The 25,515-nt window shown below is 38.7% G+C and overlaps 1 protein-coding gene across 4 annotated transcripts; it reads right to left on the minus strand.

Annotated features, from left to right (window-relative positions):
* Positions 1–1,680: 1,680 nt before the first annotated feature.
* Positions 1,681–23,671, minus strand: LOC114354848 (transmembrane channel-like protein 7). Of its 4 annotated transcripts, XR_003656061.1 has the most exons (6): positions 23,479–23,671; positions 18,429–18,626; positions 16,135–16,242; positions 12,144–12,244; positions 5,465–8,181; positions 1,681–2,875 (listed from the first exon to the last, which is right to left on the minus strand). XR_003656061.1 is itself a non-coding variant. In XM_028307418.1 (5 exons), the coding sequence occupies exons 2-5, from the start codon at positions 18,604–18,606 to the stop codon at positions 6,133–6,135; spliced, it is 2,436 nt and encodes an 811-aa protein (XP_028163219.1). In that variant the 5' UTR covers positions 18,607–18,626; positions 23,479–23,671; the 3' UTR covers positions 5,452–6,132. The 4 variants fall into 4 exon arrangements, 3 of the variants coding, with proteins under 3 accessions (XP_028163219.1, XP_028163221.1, XP_028163220.1); XM_028307418.1 differs by lacking the exon at positions 1,681–2,875 and having other exon boundaries at positions 5,452–8,181; XM_028307420.1 differs by lacking the exons at positions 1,681–2,875; positions 12,144–12,244; positions 16,135–16,242; positions 18,429–18,626; positions 23,479–23,671 and adding an exon at positions 9,706–9,816 and having other exon boundaries at positions 5,452–8,181.
* Positions 23,672–25,515: the final 1,844 nt, after the last annotated feature.

Here is a 25,515-nt window from a genome sequence, read left to right on the forward strand (position 1 = left end):
ATATTCATATTTCAAAAAGTTTGACTGTATTATGGCAGTGTTTAGTACAAAGGTAACCTAACCCAATCTACGTTGTCATATTGTGCTAGAATAACGAAAGAAATAGAAAAAATACAGGGTAACTATGAAAATGTGTAATTCCTTGAGAGTATACACTATGTTGATGTTTTTCAATTTTTTTCACAAGATATAATTACATTAGACGAAATATAAATGTGATGTTATAATATTTATGTAATAAAAACTTATAGGTACTTTCAAATAATTATACTCAATAGTTTACAGAACAGGGAAAATATTTGTGACAATATAACACAAAAACTACATTTTCTCAGATATATTATTAATTTTTGAAAAGTGCCAATATTAATTATCATTCATTGTGATAATTTAATAATTTACATAAAGATGAGTCACCAAACACTTATAAATTAAACATTTTTTATAACGATTTTTAAATAACAATTTGAGATGCATTATCCGGCACATAATAGTAAATAAATATTTTACCGACTATACAATACAACTATGATATAAAACGATCCAATGTACAGATATATTTCTTATCTTTATTTTTAAATCTATTCATAGAATTTCCCAAAAATGCTGGAAACAACATGAATTTTTTAAATAATATTTGTCTTTTTTTTTATACAAATATGGTAATTTATACGAATGTGTATGCAGTTTAGATTCAAAACGTCCCTAGATTAATACAGGGTGGCAAGTTTATTTTAAAACGTTATTACAACATTTTAAGTTAGCATAATTGGTAAAATTCTAATGAATGATTGCACATATTTTGAGATCACTAAATGCACTATTTTACTACAAAATGCTATGTATTTACAGATTTACAATCTCAACTTAGTGTGGTAGCTTTTTATAAAAATCTACTACTTAATGAGTAATGCATTTGGACTATATTGTTGGCAAAGAACGTTTTACAATTACTTTTTACTATTTTCTAAGATTTAAAAATAAGAAAAAACATTGGGTAGATGACAAAAAATTCCAAAATACAACTTTAAAAAAACACAACAAACAAACGTTATTTTAGCCTAGGAACCGATAGTTTTTAATATGCTGTAGATTTTTAGCAGCTTTGAAATCAATTAATGTTGGTTTGCAAACTGATGACGTCATTAGTTGCCCTTGCCATACAAAAATGGCGGTCATGTTTTGACAGCTCAAATTAAATATGTCAATTGACTAGTTGTACCAACTACCCTTTGTGCTTAATCTTCATAAAATTTCAATATTACTAAAAGCATAGCCGCAAATAAATAAACATTTTTTTCTAAAATACACAAATGCCTTTTCTACTTAATTCTAAGTCATTGGTTATGATAAAAACAAAATATTATGGCTCGAGTATTCTAAAAATCAGGAACAGGGTCATGGATTTATTAATTTTACTAAAAGATTAAATAAATATTGTTTTATCCAGAAAAGGACAAAAGTTTTTTAGTAGTAACGGTCACAAATTCTCGTTCAAAAAACTACAACAAAAAGGATACAGTTTTAAACAAAAATAAAATTAACATTAAGTTACATGAAGGAATGTACTACAGTGATATAAAAAACAAAAACGAATAAAAATATAATTTTACTAATTGGAAGCATACGTTATATTCCTTACTACAATGGATGGATACAAAATGAGAAGNTTATCCGGCACATAATAGTAAATAAATATTTTACCGACTATACAATACAACTATGATATAAAACGATCCAATGTACAGATATATTTCTTATCTTTATTTTTAAATCTATTCATAGAATTTCCCAAAAATGCTGGAAACAACATGAATTTTTTAAATAATATTTGTCTTTTTTTTTATACAAATATGGTAATTTATACGAATGTGTATGCAGTTTAGATTCAAAACGTCCCTAGATTAATACAGGGTGGCAAGTTTATTTTAAAACGTTATTACAACATTTTAAGTTAGCATAATTGGTAAAATTCTAATGAATGATTGCACATATTTTGAGATCACTAAATGCACTATTTTACTACAAAATGCTATGTATTTACAGATTTACAATCTCAACTTAGTGTGGTAGCTTTTTATAAAAATCTACTACTTAATGAGTAATGCATTTGGACTATATTGTTGGCAAAGAACGTTTTACAATTACTTTTTACTATTTTCTAAGATTTAAAAATAAGAAAAAACATTGGGTAGATGACAAAAAATTCCAAAATACAACTTTAAAAAAACACAACAAACAAACGTTATTTTAGCCTAGGAACCGATAGTTTTTAATATGCTGTAGATTTTTAGCAGCTTTGAAATCAATTAATGTTGGTTTGCAAACTGATGACGTCATTAGTTGCCCTTGCCATACAAAAATGGCGGTCATGTTTTGACAGCTCAAATTAAATATGTCAATTGACTAGTTGTACCAACTACATGCTTAATCTTCATAAAATTTCAATATTACTAAAAGCATAGCCGCAAATAAATAAACATTTTTTTCTAAAATACACAAATGCCTTTTCTACTTAATTCTAAGTCATTGGTTATGATAAAAACAAAATATTATGGCTCGAGTATTCTAAAAATCAGGAACAGGGTCATGGATTTATTAATTTTACTAAAAGATTAAATAAATATTGTTTTATCCAGAAAAGGACAAAAGTTTTTTAGTAGTAACGGTCACAAATTCTCGTTCAAAAAACTACAACAAAAAGGATACAGTTTTAAACAAAAATAAAATTAACATTAAGTTACATGAAGGAATGTACTACAGTGATATAAAAAACAAAAACGAATAAAAATATAATTTTACTAATTGGAAGCATACGTTATATTCCTTACTACAATGGATGGATACAAAATGAGAAGAATATTACATTAAATAANATAAATAACAACAACCGAAGCTGCCTGGAAGAGGCTTGCGAACATTTGTTACGCGAGCGTTTGTTACACGAGCACATTCGCTCGCGAGCCGAAGAGTTTCATTGGACAAGCGATTTTCGCCTTTGTGGCTAGGCTATTCGTCTAATCTAAAATCTGTAACTAAAAAAGTTTAATTTTTTGTCTCATAGTTATTGATCATTATTTTATCATTTATTTTATGATCTCACTGGATTGGTAAGTTTGGGACTTAAAAAATTCAGGGTGCATCACTCGAGTCAATCGTAGTACACACATATCATCAAATGGTCAATCTTCACGTTTTGATTTGCAAAGTACTCGAGTAACAATGCTTGCGTAACGAATGCTCGCAAAGCGAATTCTTCCAAATAATTTAATTTTACAAAAACATTTACTTAAGGGGAATTATAAAACGAGCGACTAAAAAAAAACTTTGCGACTGATGATGGCATACTGTTTTAATACCTTGAGCGGTATGAATTTGAGTAAGCGAAAAATTTACCAAACTAACGACGAATATTGATCAGTAATAAAATCCAGAACGAGCTTACAAAATGTGTGTTTTGATTATTACATTTCAGACATAAAAATACTATCCGGGCGACTAAATTACTAAGTGAGCGACTAGAAATACAGAGAGGGCAACTTTAATATGAAGATACATTAGATTTTTCTAATTGAGGTTTTACTGAACAAACTACAAAAAAGTTAATTCTAAGCAAAGTTTTGTGAGCTGCTTTATTAATGATTATTGGTTACTGATATTATATTTGAGGTCTCATGTTTTTTATTTTGATACGCTTTATTAATGAAAACTACAGATTGTTACAGCGCGCGAATTCGAATAGGGGCGGGGCGACTGTCCCGAATTTTTAACAAAATATGTATGCTAACACGTTTTGGGTCTAGCAATTTGGCTCAAACTAACAACACCGCCACTGGAAGCAAAACTTATCAGTTGGACAAAACCTATTGGACAAAAAAGAAAACGAGGCCGGCCCGCTAAGTCCAAGCCAGCACTTATCATACAGTGACGATGAGTAGGTAGAGCTCCTCAATCCTCATAGGTACCAATCAATGAACCTTATTAATAAGCAGTGTTGCCAGTCGGGTCTTGTCAGAAATTACCAGAAATATAAAAAATGTAACCTTTTTGAATAAAAAGTAACATTCATTAGGGGGGGATGCGGAGAGATTGTGTAAGGTTGTTGATGGATGGAAAATGAATACAATCAATTTATTGATCATCGATCGTTTACCTAAATTTGAAATTTTGACCATTCCATGAAGACCCTAAAAGTGACCGGGGTCGTATAAAAACGTTTCATGGATTTGCGTTTTATTATCGAAAAATAATCGCTAAAACTATTTTTTTAAACAAATAATAAATCAAATTCATGTTTAAATGCAGTTTATGACATTATTTTAAATTGTCACTATTAATATTTTTTACTGAATAACCTGTAAAAGTTAATTCCACAATTTCTGAAAAATCACCTAAAAGTAACCTTTTCATTAGTGTAACCCAAAAGTACAGTCCTATCAACTTAAGCTGAGAATTGCATTTGTGTGAGTGATCGCCAAAAGTACCGTTAGTAAAACACAGTATACAAATAAAATTAATGTTTTATTAAAAGGAAGTCTATAAAACACTTGCTACCAATTGGGCCGATGTAACGACACTTGACACATCCTTTTAAATAAATAAATAAATAAAAACAGGTCCTCGCTCAGCATATGCCAAGCCACGAAGTACCTCGACGCTGATATTCTGCGAGCACCGTTTATAGAGAGGGCGTCCAGCCAGCCTTACAAAATACAACAAAAAGACAAACTTTATAAAATTACAAAATAAAAACAGACTAAAAACTTTTCGTTCACACCTTTAAAATACGTATTCAATTTGCATAAAATTTCTTTCACTTGGCTGCTTAATGGATTTTGTACAGGAAATTTACTTACAGTAGGAGCCATTTCACTAATATTTGGAACACAATTACATAAAATTACACGTATCTGCTACCAGTACCGGGGGTATGTGAGCGGCAAGGAAGCGGTGCGTGGCGGACGCGCCGCGCTTCAGGCCGCTTGCTATAAATAAACCGGTTTAAACCATGCGCGGGACGCGCCGCGCTTCAAGCAGATTGCCACTCTACACTATCGGTGTGCACTCACACAAATGCAATTCTCAGCTTAAGTTGAGACGACTGTAACCAATGCAGTTCAAAAGTAACCTAAAAGGCAACACTGGCAACACCTAACCTTCTGGCAACACTGTTAATAAGATTACTTTTTTTTGGGTTGACAGAAGCAACTTATTTTATTTTGTTTTTTTTTTGTTGATTCGATTCAAGAAAATACAAATTTATTTCATTTTTCGTAATACATTGTTTCATTTGATTACCTACCCTTAAAAGACAATGCCGGAAATTGGCGTCTTTTTTTTTTCGCGCGGCCATCGACCAAACTTTGTTTTTTGATTACAAAATAGTGTAATAAATCAAACTTACTATGACATGTATACCTCTAAACTCAGTCTGAACTGAGTTACGAGCATTAGANTTAAATAACAACCGAAGCTGCCTGGAAGAGGCTTGCGAGCATTTGTTACGCGAGCGTTTGTTACACGAGCACATTCGCTCGCGAGCCGAAGAGTTTCATTGGACAAGCGATTTTCGCTTTTGTGGCTAGGCTATTCGTCTAATCTAAAATCTGTAACTAAAAAAGTTCTAACAACACAGTTGAGTTAAAACATTTTTGTCTCATAGTTATTGATCATTATTTTATGATCTCACTGAATTGGCAAGTTTGGGACTTGTAAAACTCAGGGTGCATCACTCGAGTCAATCGTAGTACACACATATCATCAAATGGTCAATCTTCACGTTTTGATTTGCAAAGTACTCGAGTAACAATGCTTGCGTAACGAATGCTCGCAAAGCGAATTCTTCCAAATAATTTAATTTTACAAAAACATTTACTTATTACATACATTTTCAACCGATTTTCTTTGACATATCAAACGAACATATTTACATATTTTTTCTTACGTTCAAATATTGTTTTACATTATTTTATATAAAAACCCCTATTTTACCTTACCGTGTAACTATTATGTACTGTTTAGTAATTGATACCATTGCGCGGATAATTATGGATATCGTATTACGTACGTAATTTGCTAGCGGCTAAATTTAATTTCGATTAAATCAGTTCTGATATTTTTAATTACTAAAACTTACCTCGAGCTCTGCCTAATGGATGCAGTATCGTCGTCCGCGAAACTAGCTCTATTTCTTCTCTCACACCGTTTCTGGTGCTGCCTTATGAAGGCACTGAGTCTATTCAGCAAGAATTGCTTATCATGGCCCTCCAAAACTAGCTGGTTCTTCAAAACAGTCACCATATGCCTATTAGCTGTCGCCACTGCCCAGTAATAATACAAAAAGAATAATAAAACAGCGAACGCAGGCACAGCGAAGACCGCTGTACCTAAAAGGAAGACTATCTCTCTCAAAACGTACGGGAACTTTTCAAAAGTCTCTATAACGTAGTCCCACACAGTATTATAGCCTCTAAAAGGCCCGCAGTTTATAGAAGGCAGCAACTCTGCGACTGAATACGCTACAGGAGCTATGGATATGACGAAGCCTAGTAATAAAACTGACATGAATAATGACTTGGATTTCGACGCTTTATACACAACGGGAGAGGGCGTGCAGTTTGTGAGACACGTAAACTTTTTGACGTAAAAAACAATGAAGTAATAAACCGTTCCTATGATGGGCAGAAAAGGACAGAAGAATGATCCCATCCAAATAATAGTTTGCGTATACACGATGTCTAAAACATGCTTTGGCAAGTAGAAGTCTTGTTCGCCTATGATTTTTAAGCATCGACTGGACGTGTGCCTTGCTATAAAAGCCCTGGGTAGGTTTATAAGGAACGTAGTCACAAATTGTAGGGCGAAGTCTGTTAATATGAGCTTGTATAACTGCTGTCCTACGTATGTTTCCCAGCAATCTAATGGGTTGGCATCTTCATTGCCTTTCGAGCATATTTGGCCGCTGGAGTAAATGTATATGTATATCTGACTCAGAAGAACAGCTAGAGACGAAAGCCTGAGCAAAACCGTTCTTAGAATCGTCACTATGATTATGTTAGCTGGGGCATAGTTCTCGAAGCTTATTAAGTAGCTGAAGATTTCTGGCACAATTATGTTTAAGACTACAATGGATATGAAGGGCAGGAATTCTAGCAGCGTTGTTTCTAATTGCTCAAAAAACGTGCTGTCTCTAGTTAAACTTGAGGAAACTGACCTATCGCGACTTAATTGGCTCAGAGTCAGTCTTTCGGACGTTCTGTTCAAAGTGTCATAGTCATCTAGTTCGTTTGTCGTTTCGTATGGGTCGAATTCGTTTTCAACGTTGAGTCTGTCTACGGAATAATTGAACACCACGTAAATCAGTATCCCTGAACCAATCAAAATGATCAGAACTATGATGTTGACTAGCAATCTTCTCAAATGCAGCAGTATTTGGCTTTCTCTCGTCCGTAACTGCTTTTCTTCTTTGAACCTTTCTTCTTCTAAGCATCCTTTGACTTCATTGAACAAAGCTTTGTGTTTGATTTTAGCTGATTTATCATTTTGGATACAGAAGTCCCAGCCTCCAAATACCAGGTTACAGTACATATAGAACTGTCCTTCACTTTCCACCAATTTTTCTTTGAAGCCTTTAGCTCCGGTTTTGACTATAGCTATCAAGGATAGCAACGCCCACGAAATCGGGACGAGTATATACGCTAGAGGCATGTTATAAAACATTTTAGTTTCGAAGAAGCTTTTGATGAAATACGAGTATATTTGGTTGCTGTACACCCCATAGAATAAAATCGTTCGCTCCATAATACCAGTGCCTTGTATGATGTCTAAGAACACATTTGAATCCGTCAGATTCCTTTCGAAGTACGTCTGAGAGCAGCAAACGGTGGAATTCCATTCGAAGTCGTTGCAATCGTGTTTATCTTCAACTAAAACTGTATTTGGGACTATTAGAAATAGTATGACGAACACTGATATAGCTAGGTTTAGAAATAATAACCATCTGAGGAAAAGAAAGTAGGAAACCACGCCGGTTCCAAAGGAGCCCTCTATTTCTCTCATAGGGGACTGCCATAGCTCCAATTTCCCTAACAATTCGCCACATCTGATGCGAAACCGATGCCATACTTTACGTTGCTTCCAATGCAGTTGTTCTAAACCTTGCAAGCGGAGTTTTGTTGCGTTCTAGAACAAAAGAAGTTCAATTTTAGTCGACGTAAAGAATTTATTCTACAGGACCACAATGACTTCCCAATAAGATTTCAGTTTGCCCACTTTCTTAGGCTGGGTTGCACCAAACTTTACTTTAACAAACGTCAAAGTCTGTCAAACTCCATACAAAAAACACCGGTTATGGTAATAGTTACGGTAAAAGTAGGGTGGTGCAACTCAGCCTTAGATTAACCGGTTTTAAATGACAGATTACTTATATCCACAAAAATATGCATAACAAAATGCTGGCTTTGAAATTAAATGGAGAAATCATCGTAAATTACTCAATATTAGTATCTAAAAACGAAAAATTGAACCCTAAAACTTTTTACCTATACCATACATACATACATCACACACTTGGAAGTGGTCATTTTAAGAACAGGCTTAGGTGAAATTAAATGCAGAAATTAACCATCATTTTTTCATTGCTTTTAAGTTTTAACTCTAATCTCAAGGTCCAAATATGTTCTTTAACTTTTCGCAACATTAATAACATTACGCATTAAGGTCATAGCACACTTATAAACCCGGAAAGGAATCAATACCGCATCGCCTTTCGTCGCGAGGCGTTTACGTTACGGTGCAGATATGTGTGCGTTGCAGTACCTACAGAGTTTCATACAAAGAATATTGACCGCCTCGAGTTGATACGGTTACGAATTACGATCGTTTTTCAGGTTGATAAGTGTGTTTCGTTCTTTAAGCGGTTATCAGAATATCATACTAAACTAACACTTACAGCCTTGTAATAAGGTTGCATCTCACCTGTAGCCTCGCCTTGAGTTCCCGCTTCTGTATCATGGGCACCATGGCTTTGGTCTGCACGATCTCCATAATATCAAGCTAAAGCAGCGGTTCCCAAACTTATTTAGTCTACAGCCCACTTTGAGAATAAATTATTTTTAGCGCCCCCCATTTTTGTGGTCAAGAGTCGAGCTCAGTCGGTGTCTAAGAGTCCTCCTAGTAGATGACGCCTCCCAAGCCTCTACACAACGTCCCGATTATTTTTTCTGGGTCTCTTACCGCCCCCCTTTAAGCCTGCAGCGCCCACAAGGGGGCGTTATCGCCCACTTTGGGAAAGACTGAGCTAAATGAACACTTATAGCCTTGTAATAAGGTCGCTTCTCACCTGTAGCCACGCCTTGAGTTCCCGCTTCTGTATCATGGGCACCATGGCTTTGGTCTGCATGATCTCCATAATATCAAGCTAAACTAGCGGTACCCAAACTTATTTAGTCTACTGTCCACTTCGAGAAAAAAATATTTATTAGCGCCCCCCATTTTTGTGGTCAAGAGTCGAGCTCAGTCGGTGTCTAAGAGTCCTCCTAGTAGATGACGCCTCCCAAGCCTCTACACAACGTCCCGATTATTTTTTCTGGGTCTCTTACCGCCCCCCTTTAAGCCTGCAGCGCCCACAAGGGGGCGTTATCGCCCACTTTGGGAAAGACTGAGCTAAATGAATACTTATAGCCTTATAATAAGGTCGCATCTCACCTGTAGCCTCGCCTTGAGTTCCCGCTTCTGTATCATGGGCACCGGCATGGCTTTGATCTGCATGATCTCTTCCCACGTGCGTTCTTCATTTGACAGGTTCTCTGTAAAAAAATATTAAATTGAGAGATTTTTTTGTTTACTAGTTTTTGCTTGTGACTGCGTGTGAATAACGGCCTGTCACAGAAATACTTTATCGTATTGCACAAATCTATACTTATAATAAATCTGTAGAGAGGTCAATTCTGTACATGAAATATACATATTTTCAAAATAACTATCAGGGGGTGATTAGTGATCGATACTGATGCCAAAAATGCAATCAGTAAAAGNTTAAAAATTAATAAAAAAATTTTGGCAAATTCATATTTTCATTAGCAGCTTGTCCACGCCAGGCCAGAAATGAACATTGTCCTTTTTGTCTGTCTGTCTGTATGTTCCTTATAGAAACAAAAACTACTCGACGGATTTTAACGAAACTTGGTACAATTATTCTTCATACTCCTGGGCAGGTTATAGTATACTTAGGAGCAGAGTAGTGAAGGGAAATTTTGGGAAAACGGGAGAAGTTACTCCATTTTTTAAGCTTCCGTCGCGTGCGCGTGCCTTAATGGTTAAAGTTACATAGAAATCATGTATGACAGAAATATATCTAAATACTAGCTTTTCGCCCGCGCCTTCGCCCGCGTGGAATCTTGTCTGTCACAGAAAAACTTTATCGCGCGCGTCCCTGTTTCAAAAACCGGGACAAAAACTATCTTATGTCCTTTCCCGGGATTCAAACTATCTCTATGCTAAATTTCATCAAAATCGCGGTTTAGACGTGAAAGCAAGACAGACAGATTTACTTTCGCATTTATAATATTAGTATAGATAGTATAGAAGTATAGATTGGGATAAAAACTATCTATGTTTTTCTCCTTGACAAAATAACCCTTCCTCACGAATCACTCTATTGGTAAAAACCGCATGAAAATCCGTTCAAGGAAGGACAATCTACTAAACTACAATCACAGAATACATAATACGAGAGCAACAACAATACAATTAATGACGTCACTATTTTACCAACTAAATTGATTAACTTTTTATCAATTAATGGCGTCGAAATATTAATTTCAATTATTTTGCAACTTACGTAAGCGCTGCATGTTGTTATTTGCTTGATCAGCGAATGAATAATCTATTTTTGTCATACCTGAACATATTTGTCCACGTACTGAATTAAATATAGTCGATGATTTAATTTAAAAACATTTTGTTGAGTTTGCAATTTTTAATTTTGCATATTTGTTTTAAATAAATTCAGCACTTCAAAACCAACATTTAACAACTGCTGAGAAGAAGCGCCTAAACAAACTCAGTAAATAAATATTTTTTCTTTCTTTCTTTCTTTCTAAATGATGACATATGCCCACAAGTTCCTATAAACTGAGGCAAACGCAGAAAATAAGAGGGAAAATATGTGCTAATCTAAATATATAAAAGGAGAAACTGACTGACTGACTGACAGATCAACGCACAGCCTAAACGGCTAAACGTAGGCACTTGAAATTTGGAAGGGACGTAGCTTAGGTACCGTAGAGGTGCACTAAGAAAGGAATTCCCGAAATTCCCACGGGAACGGGAATTAGCGGGAAAAACGGGATTCACGCGTACGAAGTCGCGGGCGACCGCTAGTATTACAATAAAGATAGAGAACTACTGATATTAAACAGCCGGCAGACAGTAGTAACTGAGTTTGTTGCGGCGCTTCTTCTCAGCACTTGCCAAATGTTTGACTAAAACTCAGTAAAACTCAAAAGAATGAGACATGTATAGGCTCATTAAGAGCATTTGATGACTTGTAAGAACTAATTTAATTCGTCTATCTGTACAATTTTAAAGCTATGATAACTTCTTTATCAGTAAATATCAAACAAATAGCAAATCATATTTGCCCGCTAACGACTCGTGCAATGCCAATCAATATAATTAGCAGAATCAATGCTCTCAGTAGGCCATTGCCTTTGCAACGTCATCTTAAACTGGCTGATTCATCATTTATTTCGCAGTTGCAACGTGAGTGATGAACGTAAACATGGTATAAATAATAATAAATAGGCACTAATATTAATGCGACAGCATTGGCGTATTTTTCAGAGGAAAGATTTGATTGTTTTGTTTGTTTGTATTGAATAAGCTCCGAAACTAGTGGACCGATTTGAAAAATTCTTTCACCGTCCCATTTTTGTAGTCAAGAGTCGAGCTCAGTCGGTGTCTAAGAGTCCTCCTAGTAGATGACGCCTCCCAAGCCTCTACACAACGTCCCGATTTTTTTTTCTGGGTCTCTTACCGCCCCCCTTTAAGCCTGCAGCGCCCACAAGGGGGCGTTATCGCCCACTTTGGGAAAGACTGAGCTAAATGAACACTTATAGCCTTGTAATATGGTTGCATCTCACCTGTAGCCTCGCCTTGAGTTCCCGCTTCTGTATCATGGGCACCGGCATGGCTTTGATCTGCATGATCTCTTCCCACGTGCGTTCTTCATTTGACAGGTTTTCTGTAAATAAGTAATATTAAATTGAGTATTTTATTTTATAGTTTAGTAGCTGTGTGACTTTCAGCCGTATTCACAAACGATGCTTGCTTAAGTGAAGCAGAAATTCGAACGCACAGCGTTGAATAGAGCTTTGCGATTGGTTCGTGTGTCACCCTTTGCGTCCACGCGCACTGTGAGACCTCATAGTAATGTTTGTGAATACTCTGGCACAGAAAAACATTACCTTTATTTTTATGGAGATATTTATACATAGTGTGGAGTTCGATACTCCAAATGTTTTAAATGAGTCACTTTTTCATTCTAATTGTGCGATATTACAAAAAAAAGTCGCTTTCCTTTTTGTCTGTCCCTATGTATGCTTAGATCTTAAAACTACGCAACATATTTTGATAAAGTGATTCAAGAGGAAGGTTTTTAAGTATACATTGTACCTGTGCGAAACAGGGGTGGGTCGCTAGTCTAGGATAAAAACTATCTATGGTTTTCTCCTTCTATTACTATTTTCTCCTTGACAAAATAACCCTTCCTCACGAATCACTCTATTGGTAAAAACCGCATGAAAATCCGTTCAAGGAAGGACAATCTACTAAACTACAATCACAGAATACATAATACGAGAGCAACAACAATACAATTAATGACGTCACTATTTTACCAACTAAATTGATTAACTTTATATCAATTAATGGCGTCGAAATATTAAATTCCATTATTTTGCAACTTACGTAAGCGCTGCATGCTGTTATTTGCTTGATCAGCGAATGAATAATCTATTTTTGTCATACCTGAACATATTTGTCCACGTACTGAATTAAATATAGTCGATGATTTAATTAATTCAATAAACATTTTGCAAGAATTTCATTTTGATGAAGCACCTGATGTCGTGCCCTGAGTGCCCAAGCAACTGCATTCAGGAGGATTTGATGAGTGCTGCTGACAACGCCACTCTTGTGGCGGAGTTTTGGGCTGACACTGTGTAGGTTTGTTGTCGACACGAAACATTTTGTCGAATCGAATTTAAAGAAAGCGTTGGATGCAGGCCGACCGCCAACCGGTCTCTGTGGAAGTCATTGGGGGAGGCCTATGTTTAGCAGTGGACGTCCTGTTGCTGAAATCATGATGATGATGAAACTCAGTAAATTATTTTGGTGGTGGCCGTTTGGTGTAGTGGTTCGAAACGGACAACTATTTCGGAGGTAGCGGGTTCGATTCCCGCACAGTACAAAAATTTGTGTGCATGAACATATTTGTTTGTATTGGGCTGGGTATTTACAAAAAAAAGTATTTCAGAATGTTTATATCCGTAGTCTAGTACCCATAGTACAAGCTTTGCTTAGTTTGGGACAAGAAGCGCAGTGTAAAATGTCGAAGGATATTTATTTATTTTATTAAAACATGACCCTCCTTTACGTCGCTTATGACCGTTTTCACAATCAATCCTTTATTTTTAAGTGACCCATATGGTAAAACGCATAATAGGAATTTTGTTTTCATATGGGTCACTTAAAATTAGGGATTGATGGTGAAAACGGGCATTAGTGGGGTAAAAAGTGTAAGATACATTATCATTTCAGCCACAGCACGTCCAATGCTGAACATAGGCCTCCCACAATGATTTCCACATCGCCCGGTTGGTAAGTAAGATATATTTTTTTATTTTAATATAGCTATGATAACTTCTTTATCTGTTAACTAGCGACCGCCCGCGACTTCGTACGCGTGGATCCCGTTTTACCCCCTTAGGGGTGGAGTTTCATAAAATCCTTTCTTAGCGGATGCCTACGTCATAACATCTACCTGCATGCCAAATTTCAGCCCGATCCGTCCAGTGGTTTGGGCTGTGCGTTGATAGATCACTATGTCAGTCACCTTTGAGTTATATATTATCAGTAAATATCAAACAAATAGCAAATCATATTTGCCCGCTAACGACTCGTGCAATGCCAATCAATATAATTAGCAGAATCAATGCTCTCAGTAGGCCATTGCCTTTGCAACGTCATCTTAAACTGGCTGATTCATCATTTATTTCGCAGTTGCAACGTGAGTGATGAACGTAAACATGGTATAAATAATAATAAATATGCACTAATATTAATGCGACAGCATTGGCGTATTTTTCAGAGGAAAGATTTGATTGTTTTGTTTGTTTGTATTGAATAAGCTCCGAAACTAGTGGACCGATTTGAAAAATTCTTTCACCGTTAGGCCCAGAACAGACGGTGAAACGCAACTGCAACGAAACTGCAACTTTGTGATGATTCTGATGAATGAAACTGAAAGTTTCAAACTGGTCGCGTCATGTGTGGTCTCTCAAAGGACGCTATGGCAGAAACTTAGACGCAACTCAAAAGTAACTAGCAGTTGCAGTTTCGTTGCAGTGCGTTTCACCGTCTGTTCTGGGCCTTAGAATCCTATATTATCATTTCTGATGGACATTGGAAGTAGGTACGAAGTTCGCCGGGTCAGCTAATAACTCATAAGTAATTTACACTTCGTTCGTTCGTTTTAGCCAAATACATTCACTAAGACAAAGGCCTTCACACGGATTTCCTTATCCACCAGTTCTGCGCTGCCTGCATGCAGGTGCTTTCCACGATCTACACCAGATCGTCAGTCCACCGAGTGCGAAGCCTTAAGGCCTGTCTACACTACGTTTTCCATCCGTCATCGCCACCAGAGTAGGGTTGCCAGGTCTATCAGGGTGAGTACTATCCTTGGTACTGTCATCATCGTGTTCCCAACACCTGTATTCATCAACATATTCTGTGGCTCGACTTTCACCTGGTGTGGCAGCCACATGAAAAGCCTAACAAAAGCCGGACAGGCCGGACAGGACAAATTTAGCCGGACAAGACCGTAAAAAGCCAAACATCGCACTTTCGGCACAAAAATTACTATTCCATGTGCATTAAGGTTTATAACAAAATTCCTGAAAGTTTTAAAATAGGTCCTGCAAAAGTAATGACCAGAAAGCTTAGGGAATGGCTGACCACTTCCTGCTTTTACAGTGTTCAGGAATTTCTGGACAAAAAATTTGCATGTTAATGTATTTTAGCAGAATAGAGCACTTTGTATTTACAACACTATCTGTATCAACCTATTCTTTGCAAATGTCTTTGTCTTTGTCATGTCCGGCTAAAGCCGGACACTTGGTAACCCTACACCAGAGAGACCTCATCGAAGACCGTGTCGACATTAACTAACGTGACTGGCGGAATTCAATGAGGGCTATCGTTTTTATACTTAACAGTTGGCACCCCTAGCGATTGACAGGACCTTACTCTACAGTGGCGCCATCTTGATGAGTGCAAATGCGATAGTCCTCCTACCACTTTCGCGCTCACCAGTTGGCGCCACTGTCTTCGCTACTAGCAAGTGACAGGACCTTACTCTACAGTGGCGCCAACTGGTGAGCGCTAAAACGATAGCCCTCATTAAGAGGTCACTTTATGGACCGTAACATCCCAGACCTGGCTATAAACAAAACAAGAAGTTTTTTTTTATATAAGTTTATATTTTTCACAACAAAATTTTATTCATAATGGTTTGCCCAACTTTATGTGTATACTAGCTGACCCGGCGAACTTTGTTCCGCCTTAATGGTAATAAATAAGCAGACTTTTTTTTTATTTCGAACGGGATAAAAAGTATCCTATGTCCTTCTCCTGGCTCTAAACTACCTCCCTGACAATTTTCAGCTAAATCGGTTCTGCCGTTCTTGAGTTATAAGTGGAGTAACTAACACGACTTTCTTTTATAAGATTTAACTGTGGAAACTTAATTGGTTTGTGTTTTCTTACTGCACCTAAGTTAAATTATATTGTAACTGTATGTTTCCCAAAAATAAATAAATAAATAAATAAGAAGAAGAAGCTTGAAGTTACCTGATAGATCCGGCAGCATAGACAGGTGTATGTCGCGGCTTTGAGTGGTGCGTGCGTAGGTTGACTGGCGCCGCTCATTCTGTGACCGCGCTCGCTTCACTGTGGTCGCTGGAAGGAAGGTAAATTGAGTTGTTATGTGATTGTTGTAATTAATTACATTGTCAAATTGCAAGCTCAGACTGACAGATGGAAAACAGTTTTGTGAGAACTTAAATCTTCTTCGCTTTCTTTTCTTCTTTTTTTCTGTGTCGTATTCTAATGGTATTCTTACCAGTAGAATACGAGAGCTCAGAACCTGGATCGAGATAGAACTATTTTTATCTCTATCCAGGATCTGAGTTCAATAGCTATTCTAACTCTTCCCAACCCTCCTGGAGCATTCATGACTTGCTGTTCTATTCCTGACTGGTTTTGAAAGCAGGAGTGTGGCCTATTCCTGTCCTACTTCTATAGCGATAGTAGGAACAGTTTGATGGGTCAGTATAGAGACAAAGGGCTGGAAGAACTGCTTCGAAGGCAGCAGTGTGTCAGTAGGTATAGTGAACAAAAGGCTACAGATACTCACTGTTCTTTGCCTCCTTCGATGGTAGCAGTGTGATCGCCTATAATGATGACAGAACTCACTATTCCTGCTTCTGCTTCCAGAGCTGTAGTGAGACAAATATGACCGTGTCAGTACCTATAGTGACAAAGGGTTGCAAGACTTACCTACTGTTTCTAGTCTACTTAGAAGGCTCCAGCGTGGCCAGCCTAGTCGCGTCAGGATAGCTGTAGAGGCCAACAATCAAATGTCTCTCTCAGAAGCCTCTTTTTCTCTCTGATCTCCCTATGACTTACTGTTCCTGGCCTGTTTTGAGGGTAGCAGCGTGGCCAGCTTGGCCGCGTCGGCGCGCTGCAGGTTCTCGAAGAGCTTCTGCTCCCCGCCCGGGTACAGCTCCTGGTAGAACTCACCCCGGCCTCCTCCCAGCCCGAGTGACGCGCGCGGAGTTGATGCAACAAGTGCTCAGTGTTCCTGGCTGGTTTTGAGAGCAGCAGTGTAGCTAGATTGGCCAAGCCAGTGTGCCTACAAGTACCTAACCTGCTTTTCCTAACCTTTTCAGAAGGCAGCAGTGTGTTCGATTTGGGCTATAAGTCCTACTCGCTGTTCCTAGCTGGTTTTCAGAGCAGGAGTGTGACCTATTCTTGTCCTACTTCTAGAGTGATATTAGGGTCAGTTTGATGTGTCAGTATAGAGACAAAGGGCTGGAAGAACTGCTTCGAAGGCAGCAGCGTGTCAGTACAGTGACAAACGGCTACAGATATTCGCAGTTCCTAAGTGTCTTTCGATCGATGGTAGCAGCGTACGTGGCCAGTTCAGCCGGCTATAATAACGACAAAAGGCAGTTTGGAGGGCAGCAGCATGACCACTTAAAGCTACTAATCCTGCCTTGCTCCTAGAGTAGTAACGATGCTACTTAGGGTTGCAGTACTCACTATTCCGGGCCTGCTTGGAGCGCAGCAACGTTGCTAGCTGGCCGTCACCCTCGAATGCTGTAGCCTCTCAAGTTTGACCTCCTATCTAAAGCAATGCTGATGACTCCAAGGACTCACTGTTCCTAGCCTGCTTTGAGGGCAGCAGCGTGGCCAGCTTGGCCGCGTCGGCGCGCTGCAGGTTCTCGAACAGCTCCTGCTCCCCGCCCGGGTACAGCTCCTGGTAGAACTCCCCGCCGGCCTCCTCCCAGCCCGAGTGACGCGCGCGGAGTTGACGCAACAAGTGCTCAGTGTTCCTAGCTGGTTTTGGGAGCAGGAGTGTGACCTATTCCGGTCCTACTTCAGAGTAATAGTGACAAGGGCTACAAGAATTGCTTCGAAGGCTGCAGCGTGTCAATATAGTGACAAAACGCAACTACTCACTATTCTTAGCCTGCTTAGAAGGTAGTAGTGTAGCTCAATGATCCTAGCAACTTTCGATGGTAGCAGCGTGGCCAGCTTGTCACCTATGACAATGATAAAGAGAACACAAGTACTCACTGTTCCTGGCCTGCTCAAAAGGCAGCAGCGTGGCCAGTTTCGTCGACTGCTTTTGAAGCAGTGGTGATTCTACTTAGGGCTCCTCCAGTACTCACTGTTCCGGGCCTGCTTGAAGGGTAGTCTTGAAGCCAGTCAGCTTCGAAGGCAGTAGTGTGGCCTCCTATAGCAATGACGATGTAGGGCTCCCTCTCTAAAGGCAGCAGCGTGACCAGTTTCTTTGAAGGCAGTAGTCTCGCCAGTTTGACCTCCTATCTATAGCAATGAAGATGACTCCAAGGACTTACTGTTCCTAGCCTGTTTTGAGGGCAGCAGCGTAGCCAGCTTGGCCGCGTCGGCGCGCTGCAGGTTCTCGAAGAGCTCCTGCTCCCCGCCCGGATACAGCTCCTGGTAGAACTCGCCCCCGGCCTCCTCCCAGCCCGAGTGACGCGCGCGCGCCGCCCGCTTCGAGTTGCTGCCTGACATGGCTTAGGTGTGCATTTTATCTGGAATCAACGAGATCGAATCAGAAATGAGGAGATCCGTAAACGAACTAGTCGCTGACATAGCCCGACGGATTAGCAAGCTGAAGTGGCAATGGGCAGGGCACATAGTACGCAGAACTGACGGCCGATGGGGCAACAAGGTTCTGGAGTGGAGACCGCGTACTGGAAAACGCAGCGTGGGACGTCCACCCGCAAAGTGGACCGACGACATCATAAAGGTAGCAGGAAAGCGCTGGACGCAGGCCGCTACCAACCGGGCAACATGGAAAGCATTGGGGGAGGCCTATGTTCAGCAGTGGACGTCCTATGGCTGAGATGATGATGATAACGAACCTTTAAGGCTGATGCCAAACGAGCGTGATTTCCATAGCTTAATAAACGTGCAAGTTCCAACATATTATTTTGCGTCGAGGTGAATGAAGTACATACAGAACTTTTGTGTAGACTCAAAAAACAGGTCTTAATTTACGCTCGTTTGGACTCAGTTTAAGGATTTGCCACACTGAAGGCGTGACGGTCAGTGTTCTGGTCAAAGTGAGAGTAGCCCGCATCATGTTGAACAACATTATCGGTCTCTATACATTTTGTGTTGATGTCGATCTGACTGTATTTTTAGGTCAGTCTGCAGTCTCAGGGGCGTTACAGGTGCGTTGCAGGCCTTTAAGGTAAAGATACGCTCTCTTCTTGAAACCCTGCAGGTCGTATCCGTCCGGAAACACCACAGACGACAGTTCATTCCACAGTTTGGTTGTACGGGGCAGGAAGTTTCTAGAGAAACGTACCTACTTTTGTGGACTGCCAACAGTGCCAACCATCTAAGTCAGTGGTTCTTAACCGGTGGTCCGCGGACCACTGGTGGTCCCTGGAGGCATTCGAAGTGGTCCGCGAAGACATCGTAATAAACAAGTGACGTGACGTGATGAGTAGAGTCAACACATTGCAAACGGCGCACAATGGGCGAGAAATCGACCTCCCCTTTCATAGGATTTTGAAAAAAAAGTGGTCCTTGACAAGACAGAAATTTGGTAAAATGGTCCCTCGTGACTTAAAGGTTAAGAACCACTGATCTAAGTGATGGGGATGGAAGTGTATGGGCACGAGAATAGAGATAGAACATAGAACGCAAACTGCATTGAGATAAGACAAGTGGATTGGTAGTGACGTAGATTCATGATGACAACAATGGAATAATACGCATTTGCGTAAAACACGATACACTCGCGAAGTAAATAAGATTACATAATGATGGACAAGACAATGGAGTTTTTGACAGGGTCGTTTCACTAGACCCAGCAACTCAATTTGGCAATAATTTTCAAGGTAACTCACTAAACTGCTAAGTCATGGAAACGAGTGTATGTTGCGTATATTGGACATACTATCGTGCGTTTCATCTACCTACTACCTTACAAAAAATCTTGACATATTATACTTGGTCTTTTAAAAAATCAGTAGCATGAAATATAGCCTTGCTTTCAACAAAAAAATGACCACTACTGGACAAAGGCCTCCCCCAAAGAATACCACAATGACCTGCGCTGCCCACATCTAAGCGCTTCTCTCGACCTTCACCAGAACAGAGTGAGAGGCCTACCTATACTACCTCTTCTGACCTACTTCGAAAAAAACCCACTAACCAATGATTGATTCTACATATTAGTGATATTAGTACCTGTGGAAGGTTACTACAAACCGATCGAGTTAACTGCGCACAGCCGTGACGTCGCATCAACGCTTGTACAGTAGGCCTAGGATGCTCGATAAGCTTTTATCGCGCCATTTTATCGATTTAAAAAAAAGTAGTTAAGTATGTTTATATCCGTTGTCTAGTAGGTACTCATAGTACAAGCTTTGCTTAGTTTGGGACTAGAAGCGTAGTGTAAAATGTCCAAGGATGTTTATTTATTTTACGCGATAAGCCCATACGTTTATCGTCAAAAATCTTCGATAAGATTTTATCACGATGCGCATGAGCGCATCCTAGCCCGGCAGGACGCCGAAAGGGACGAACGCGGGGAGATGTGTGTGTGAAAGGGAGAGTCGCATTCTAGCGAGGTGCGCAGCTAAGGTCTCTTGGAGTATGAGTATTCTTTGGTTAAGGTTCAGCCAAACCAACGCGATCACACGCGATCAGCCGGCGTGCAGCGATGGTGATCAATGCATTTAAGTCTGGTCGCCATCGCTGCACGCCGGCTGATTATATTTTTAAACCGGCAGACAGTGGTGACTGAGTTTGTTGCGGCGCTTCTTCTCAGCACTTGCCAAATGTTTGTCTCGAAGCGCTGGTAGGGCAAAAAAAGAATGAGACATGTATAGGCTCCTTAAGAGCATTTGACGATTTGCAAGAACTAATTTAATTAGTCTAAACAAATAAAGATAATTTTGATTTTGATTTTTTGATTTTGATCGCGTGTGATCGCGTTGGTTTGGCCGAACGTTTAACTCGATCGCGTTGTATAGTAGTACCTATTTAATTTATGTTTCCTTGAAAAACAATACCTACATTATTACACCGTGAAAATCACGATTCACAGTGATTCACTACTATTGATTCCGAGTTAAGGAAACCCCACTCATCTTTAAGTGGTGGTACAAGTGGAAAATATGCCTACTCTAATAATAAAGGAATGCGTAAGTTTGTCAGTTTATTGCTCTATTTTAAAAAGCATGACAAATGTATAAGGGAAACTTTAGAGAACAAAATAAAAATTATTCACACATTAAGTATGTAATAGGAAATCGACAAGGAAAATATTTTTTCAGATTTGTTTTTTATACTCAGCATATTCCATTGATTTTCGTTAAAAACCTTGAAGAGTTTAACAACTGCCTTATGAACAATCTATACTAATTTTTAAATTAAGGGCAGCGCAGGACCGTTCATTGTGGAAAACCTTGGGGGAGGCCTTTGTCCTGCAGTGGAAGTCATTTGGCTGAAAAAAGAAAATACTAATTTTATAAAGCTAAAGAGTTTGTTTGTTTACTTGAACGCGCTAATCTCCGGAACTGGTCGGATTTGAAATTGCAATAATGAAAAATGTTGCGAAAACGGGTTTTTTTCACGCGTACGAAGTCGCGGGCACAGCTAGTGTTTGTATATCTAGATTAGGTATTGTCACGGTAATACTATCTATATTACCGTGGTATTGTTGAATGATAAAACAAAAACTATGAAGTCAGTCAGAAAGAATGTACATACAGTTACGTAAATTATTTTGGTACGAATAAATTACTTGAGTCATAGTTTCGGACACTTTTACTTTCACAATATTTACAATTAAGACATCAAACAGAAAATAATAATAATAATAAATACACTTTATTGCACACCAAAGTAAAGAACAGAAAGAAAAGGAACACAAAACACAAGGAAGGAAAATGTATAAACAAAAAGAATCAAACTGTTACTGATTAATTATGGTAATTGCATTTTATTTAATTAAATAGTTTGCACACATAAAATGTATTAGGGAAAAAGATCAAGAAAATAAATAAATAAATACAGGTGTACTTTATCTCTAAAGAAAAATATTATACACTAATAAATTGATGGCCATTGGCGTTGATCCATATTAGTCATGAACATTGACGTTATCGGGCAATCTAAATAATAACATGATTATAATCTGGTACACTCAAATGATAAGGTAGAGTGTGGAATATCTATAGATAATACCTAATCAGTGTTTTGAATAATTACGAATATGAAATAAATTAATAAAAGGTAATAATGACAAATCAAAGTGTACACTGGCATTAAAGGTAGTATTTTTGACCGACTTCAACAAAAGGAGGAAATTTTCAATTCGTTCAGTGTGTTTTTTTAGCACAATTTAATAATAATTATGATGATTTGGAAAGTTATCTTAGACCAAAGGACTTGTCACTTATGTATGCTTAGATTAATCGGAGGGAAACCAGAGATATCCTACCGGCACTTGTTTATATTATTCTAATGCTTTTAAAGCTCTAGATAAAGATATTGTATTTTAGATCTAAATAGTATGTTAATACAACGGATATAAATGGGATTGGATTTTCCCGCCTATCAACTTATGATGGTGATTAGATTATTAGAAGTATGATCGTAAATTCTTTGTTATTAATTTGTTCTATTATCCGTTTCGTTCAAGTGTGGACAATACAGCACTTGGGTTTTTGCATTGTACAAAATTTATTGGATTCCGTCATTGAGTTACGTATTAAATTATTAACACACCATTTACATATTTCTTATCTTCAGTATTTACGCTGTGATTTCAAGAGTTAAATCAATATCTCTATGTCATTGTTGAAATGTGGTTACTTGTATACCTATTCATATACAAAGAATTATGCAAAAAGACAATCAAATAATTAAGTAGGTAGGTAATCAAATGAAATGTACAATTTACAAAAAAAGCTTCTAAAAAGACATTTTAAGAAGGCAGAGTCTACATTAAATAATTCAAATTAGTACATTGTTGTACTCAGAGTTTATGTAGAAAATTATCATTTTTATTTTCTAGATTAAGTAGGCAGTTTTTATGCTAATATTTGAGATAGAAAGTGTGCATAACATCACAAATTCTCTTGAGACTGGTCTTAGTACTTATGTTGTGAGCAAATTTCTGAGAAAATGAGGATATCCTAGTTTTGAGTCATGCTTGCAAAATTAAGTAAGTAGGTGACATTACCATCGAAAAAATTTCACAGAACAATGATTCGTTCAATAAAAACTACAAGTTCAAACAAATGACTGTCTATTAAAAGTATACGCAAAACAAAAGACGGTAATAAATTGGCAGACAAAAATAGTAAAAAACCACGAGATCTCATCAAAAATTAAGGGCAAAGATACAGTTAGACTTACCGTGTAAACAATGCAGGTTCTTTGGTATAACAGCTGAACATCACAATATAGTCACTGGTACGTAGTAGAAGCACATTATCACTTATTATTTACACAACAACTGCCTAATTAAACGGTCTAATTAAACTAATTTTATTTTAAAAACTGAGACGACCACATCAAAATAAAAGCAGAGGAGTGGTGCGGCGTTCCGAATCACTAATTCGGCGTATTTTTTCACTGAATGACGTTTGGTTTATTATTTTAAATATTTTTAAATCGCACTCTTAAAAATCACAATCACTGTTTTTGTATTAAATTTGCAAAAAAACATTAAAAAAAAGTAAAAACGACCAAATTATTGAGTAATTTCGTTTTTTAACACTTTTGTAAAATTCACAAACGTACGTGTATCGGAACGCACGTTCTCAATAGCGAAGGTCTGTCATTCATTTGATTCATTGTTCTCTTGATTTACGATATTTTTATCTAATTGTAATTACCTGTTTATATCATAAACTGATAAAAGCTATATTACAATTTGATACAGTTTCATTGTTAAACTGACGCACAGATTTCTATTCAGGATATTGTGCGAGTTATTGATCACAAAACATTGCAGAAAAACTGGGTATTTTTATTCCGCGGCGTCTAAATATAGGTTTAATTTTCCCACCGAGCTGCTAACGCTATTACGCCGTGGAAATGATCGGTCATAGAGCCGATAAAAACACCCTCAATTCAATTTCCGCAGGCTGTCGGCAAAAAACGACCGCCCGCCATACGCGAAAACAATTTTCTGAGGTAATTTTCTTCATGCAATATCCGGTTTGTCTCCCTATTGGCTCCATTTCGCGGTAATTTCGCCGTGGACCAATGAGAAGCGTTCCTTTTAGTCGTTAGCCAATCAGGGACGGCTGACGTGAGCACGATCCTAATTGGGCCAATCTGATATCCGGTGTTTGATGCAGCGACATCCTGCGCGGAAAGCCCGGGAAAGGGCTGGAGTCTCGGTGACATTCGCGCAGCATCCCTCGACCGCCACTCCAAGATCACATCTCGCGAAAAGTAATGATTATTTCGGTCCACGGGCGCCTAGTTCCGCATACTCCCGCTGTGGCGCTGCGCACGGGAGTGCGATGGCGATGTATGTACCTCGTTATAGACTGTTAAAACGTATTATCAGTGGTTTAAATTGAAAAATTGCGGATGCGTTTAGTGTAAGTGGACACAGAGGTGTGATTGTGGTGCGTTGTTTAGTTGAAAATAGGTTGCGAACGGCTGGAATTGTGTCCGCGAAGTTAGCTCGCATCGGCATCGTCGTCCATTTGTGCTCCGATTTGCCAGGGATGTGCGGGCGGGTCGTGTGAGGCTGGCGTATTGCGCCTCAAGTGATTTTCCATTGATTTCGGACATTAACAATGGAAATGCGATGAAAAGTGGTTTCGGAACATGTATTCAGTGCGTTGGAAGCGTATCGACCGTCGGCCGTTGGAATCTGGCCATATTCTCCACGCCGGCACAGCGCCCGAGGTCGCGCCTCGCAGTACGATAGCCTCGAGTCGCGAACATTAATCTCTCGCTGGCCATCCAAACTTTTGTTATGAATCTTGCATTTAGTAGCGAGAGTTTGCGTACCGCGCAAAATGCTCCATATCCCAGCCCGGACGGCATTTACGCAAAAGTCGGCTATCTAAGCGCAATACATTACTAATGGCGCTTGGAAGGCTCATCATAATCCTGACCGTCGTGGTATTCGCGATAGGCGAGTACAGCCATGAAGTCGAAGCAGAAAATAAAGCGAAGAAAACCCTGGCGACGGAAAAAGACCAGAGGTCGCGGTCGGCGAGTAGAGGGTCCTTCCAGAAACTAGGGGAGTTTATGGCGAACAGGACAGGGCAGGATAATAGCAGGAAGCCGCGGAGAGGGAAGCAGAATCTGCGGAAAGTTTTGGAGGCGTTGGGCCCTCGGAAGCACGATGACCACAATATGAATAACATGATGAACGACAACGAGGGTGCCATCGCGGTGAATCAGAAGACTACGCCGGACAACGAA

This window comes from Ostrinia furnacalis, unplaced genomic scaffold, assembly GCF_004193835.3.
Source record: "Ostrinia furnacalis isolate ACB-3 unplaced genomic scaffold, ASM419383v2 OfSCF2225, whole genome shotgun sequence".
NCBI lineage: Eukaryota > Metazoa > Arthropoda > Insecta > Lepidoptera > Crambidae > Ostrinia > Ostrinia furnacalis.

Excerpts from the sequence above, each read along its gene's own strand:
- LOC114354848 (XM_028307418.1), bottom strand. The coding sequence starts at position 18,606 with ATGTCAGGCAGCAACTCGAAGCGGGCGGCGCGCGCGCGTCACTCGGGC. Across the intron at positions 16,243-18,428 it reads CTCAAAACAGGCTAGGAACA|CGACCACAGTGAAGCGAGCG; the intron begins GTAAGTCCTTGG and ends CCTTCCTTCCAG. Across the intron at positions 8,182-12,143 it reads AACTCAAGGCGAGGCTACAG|AACGCAACAAAACTCCGCTT; the intron begins GTGAGATGCAAC and ends CTTTTGTTCTAG.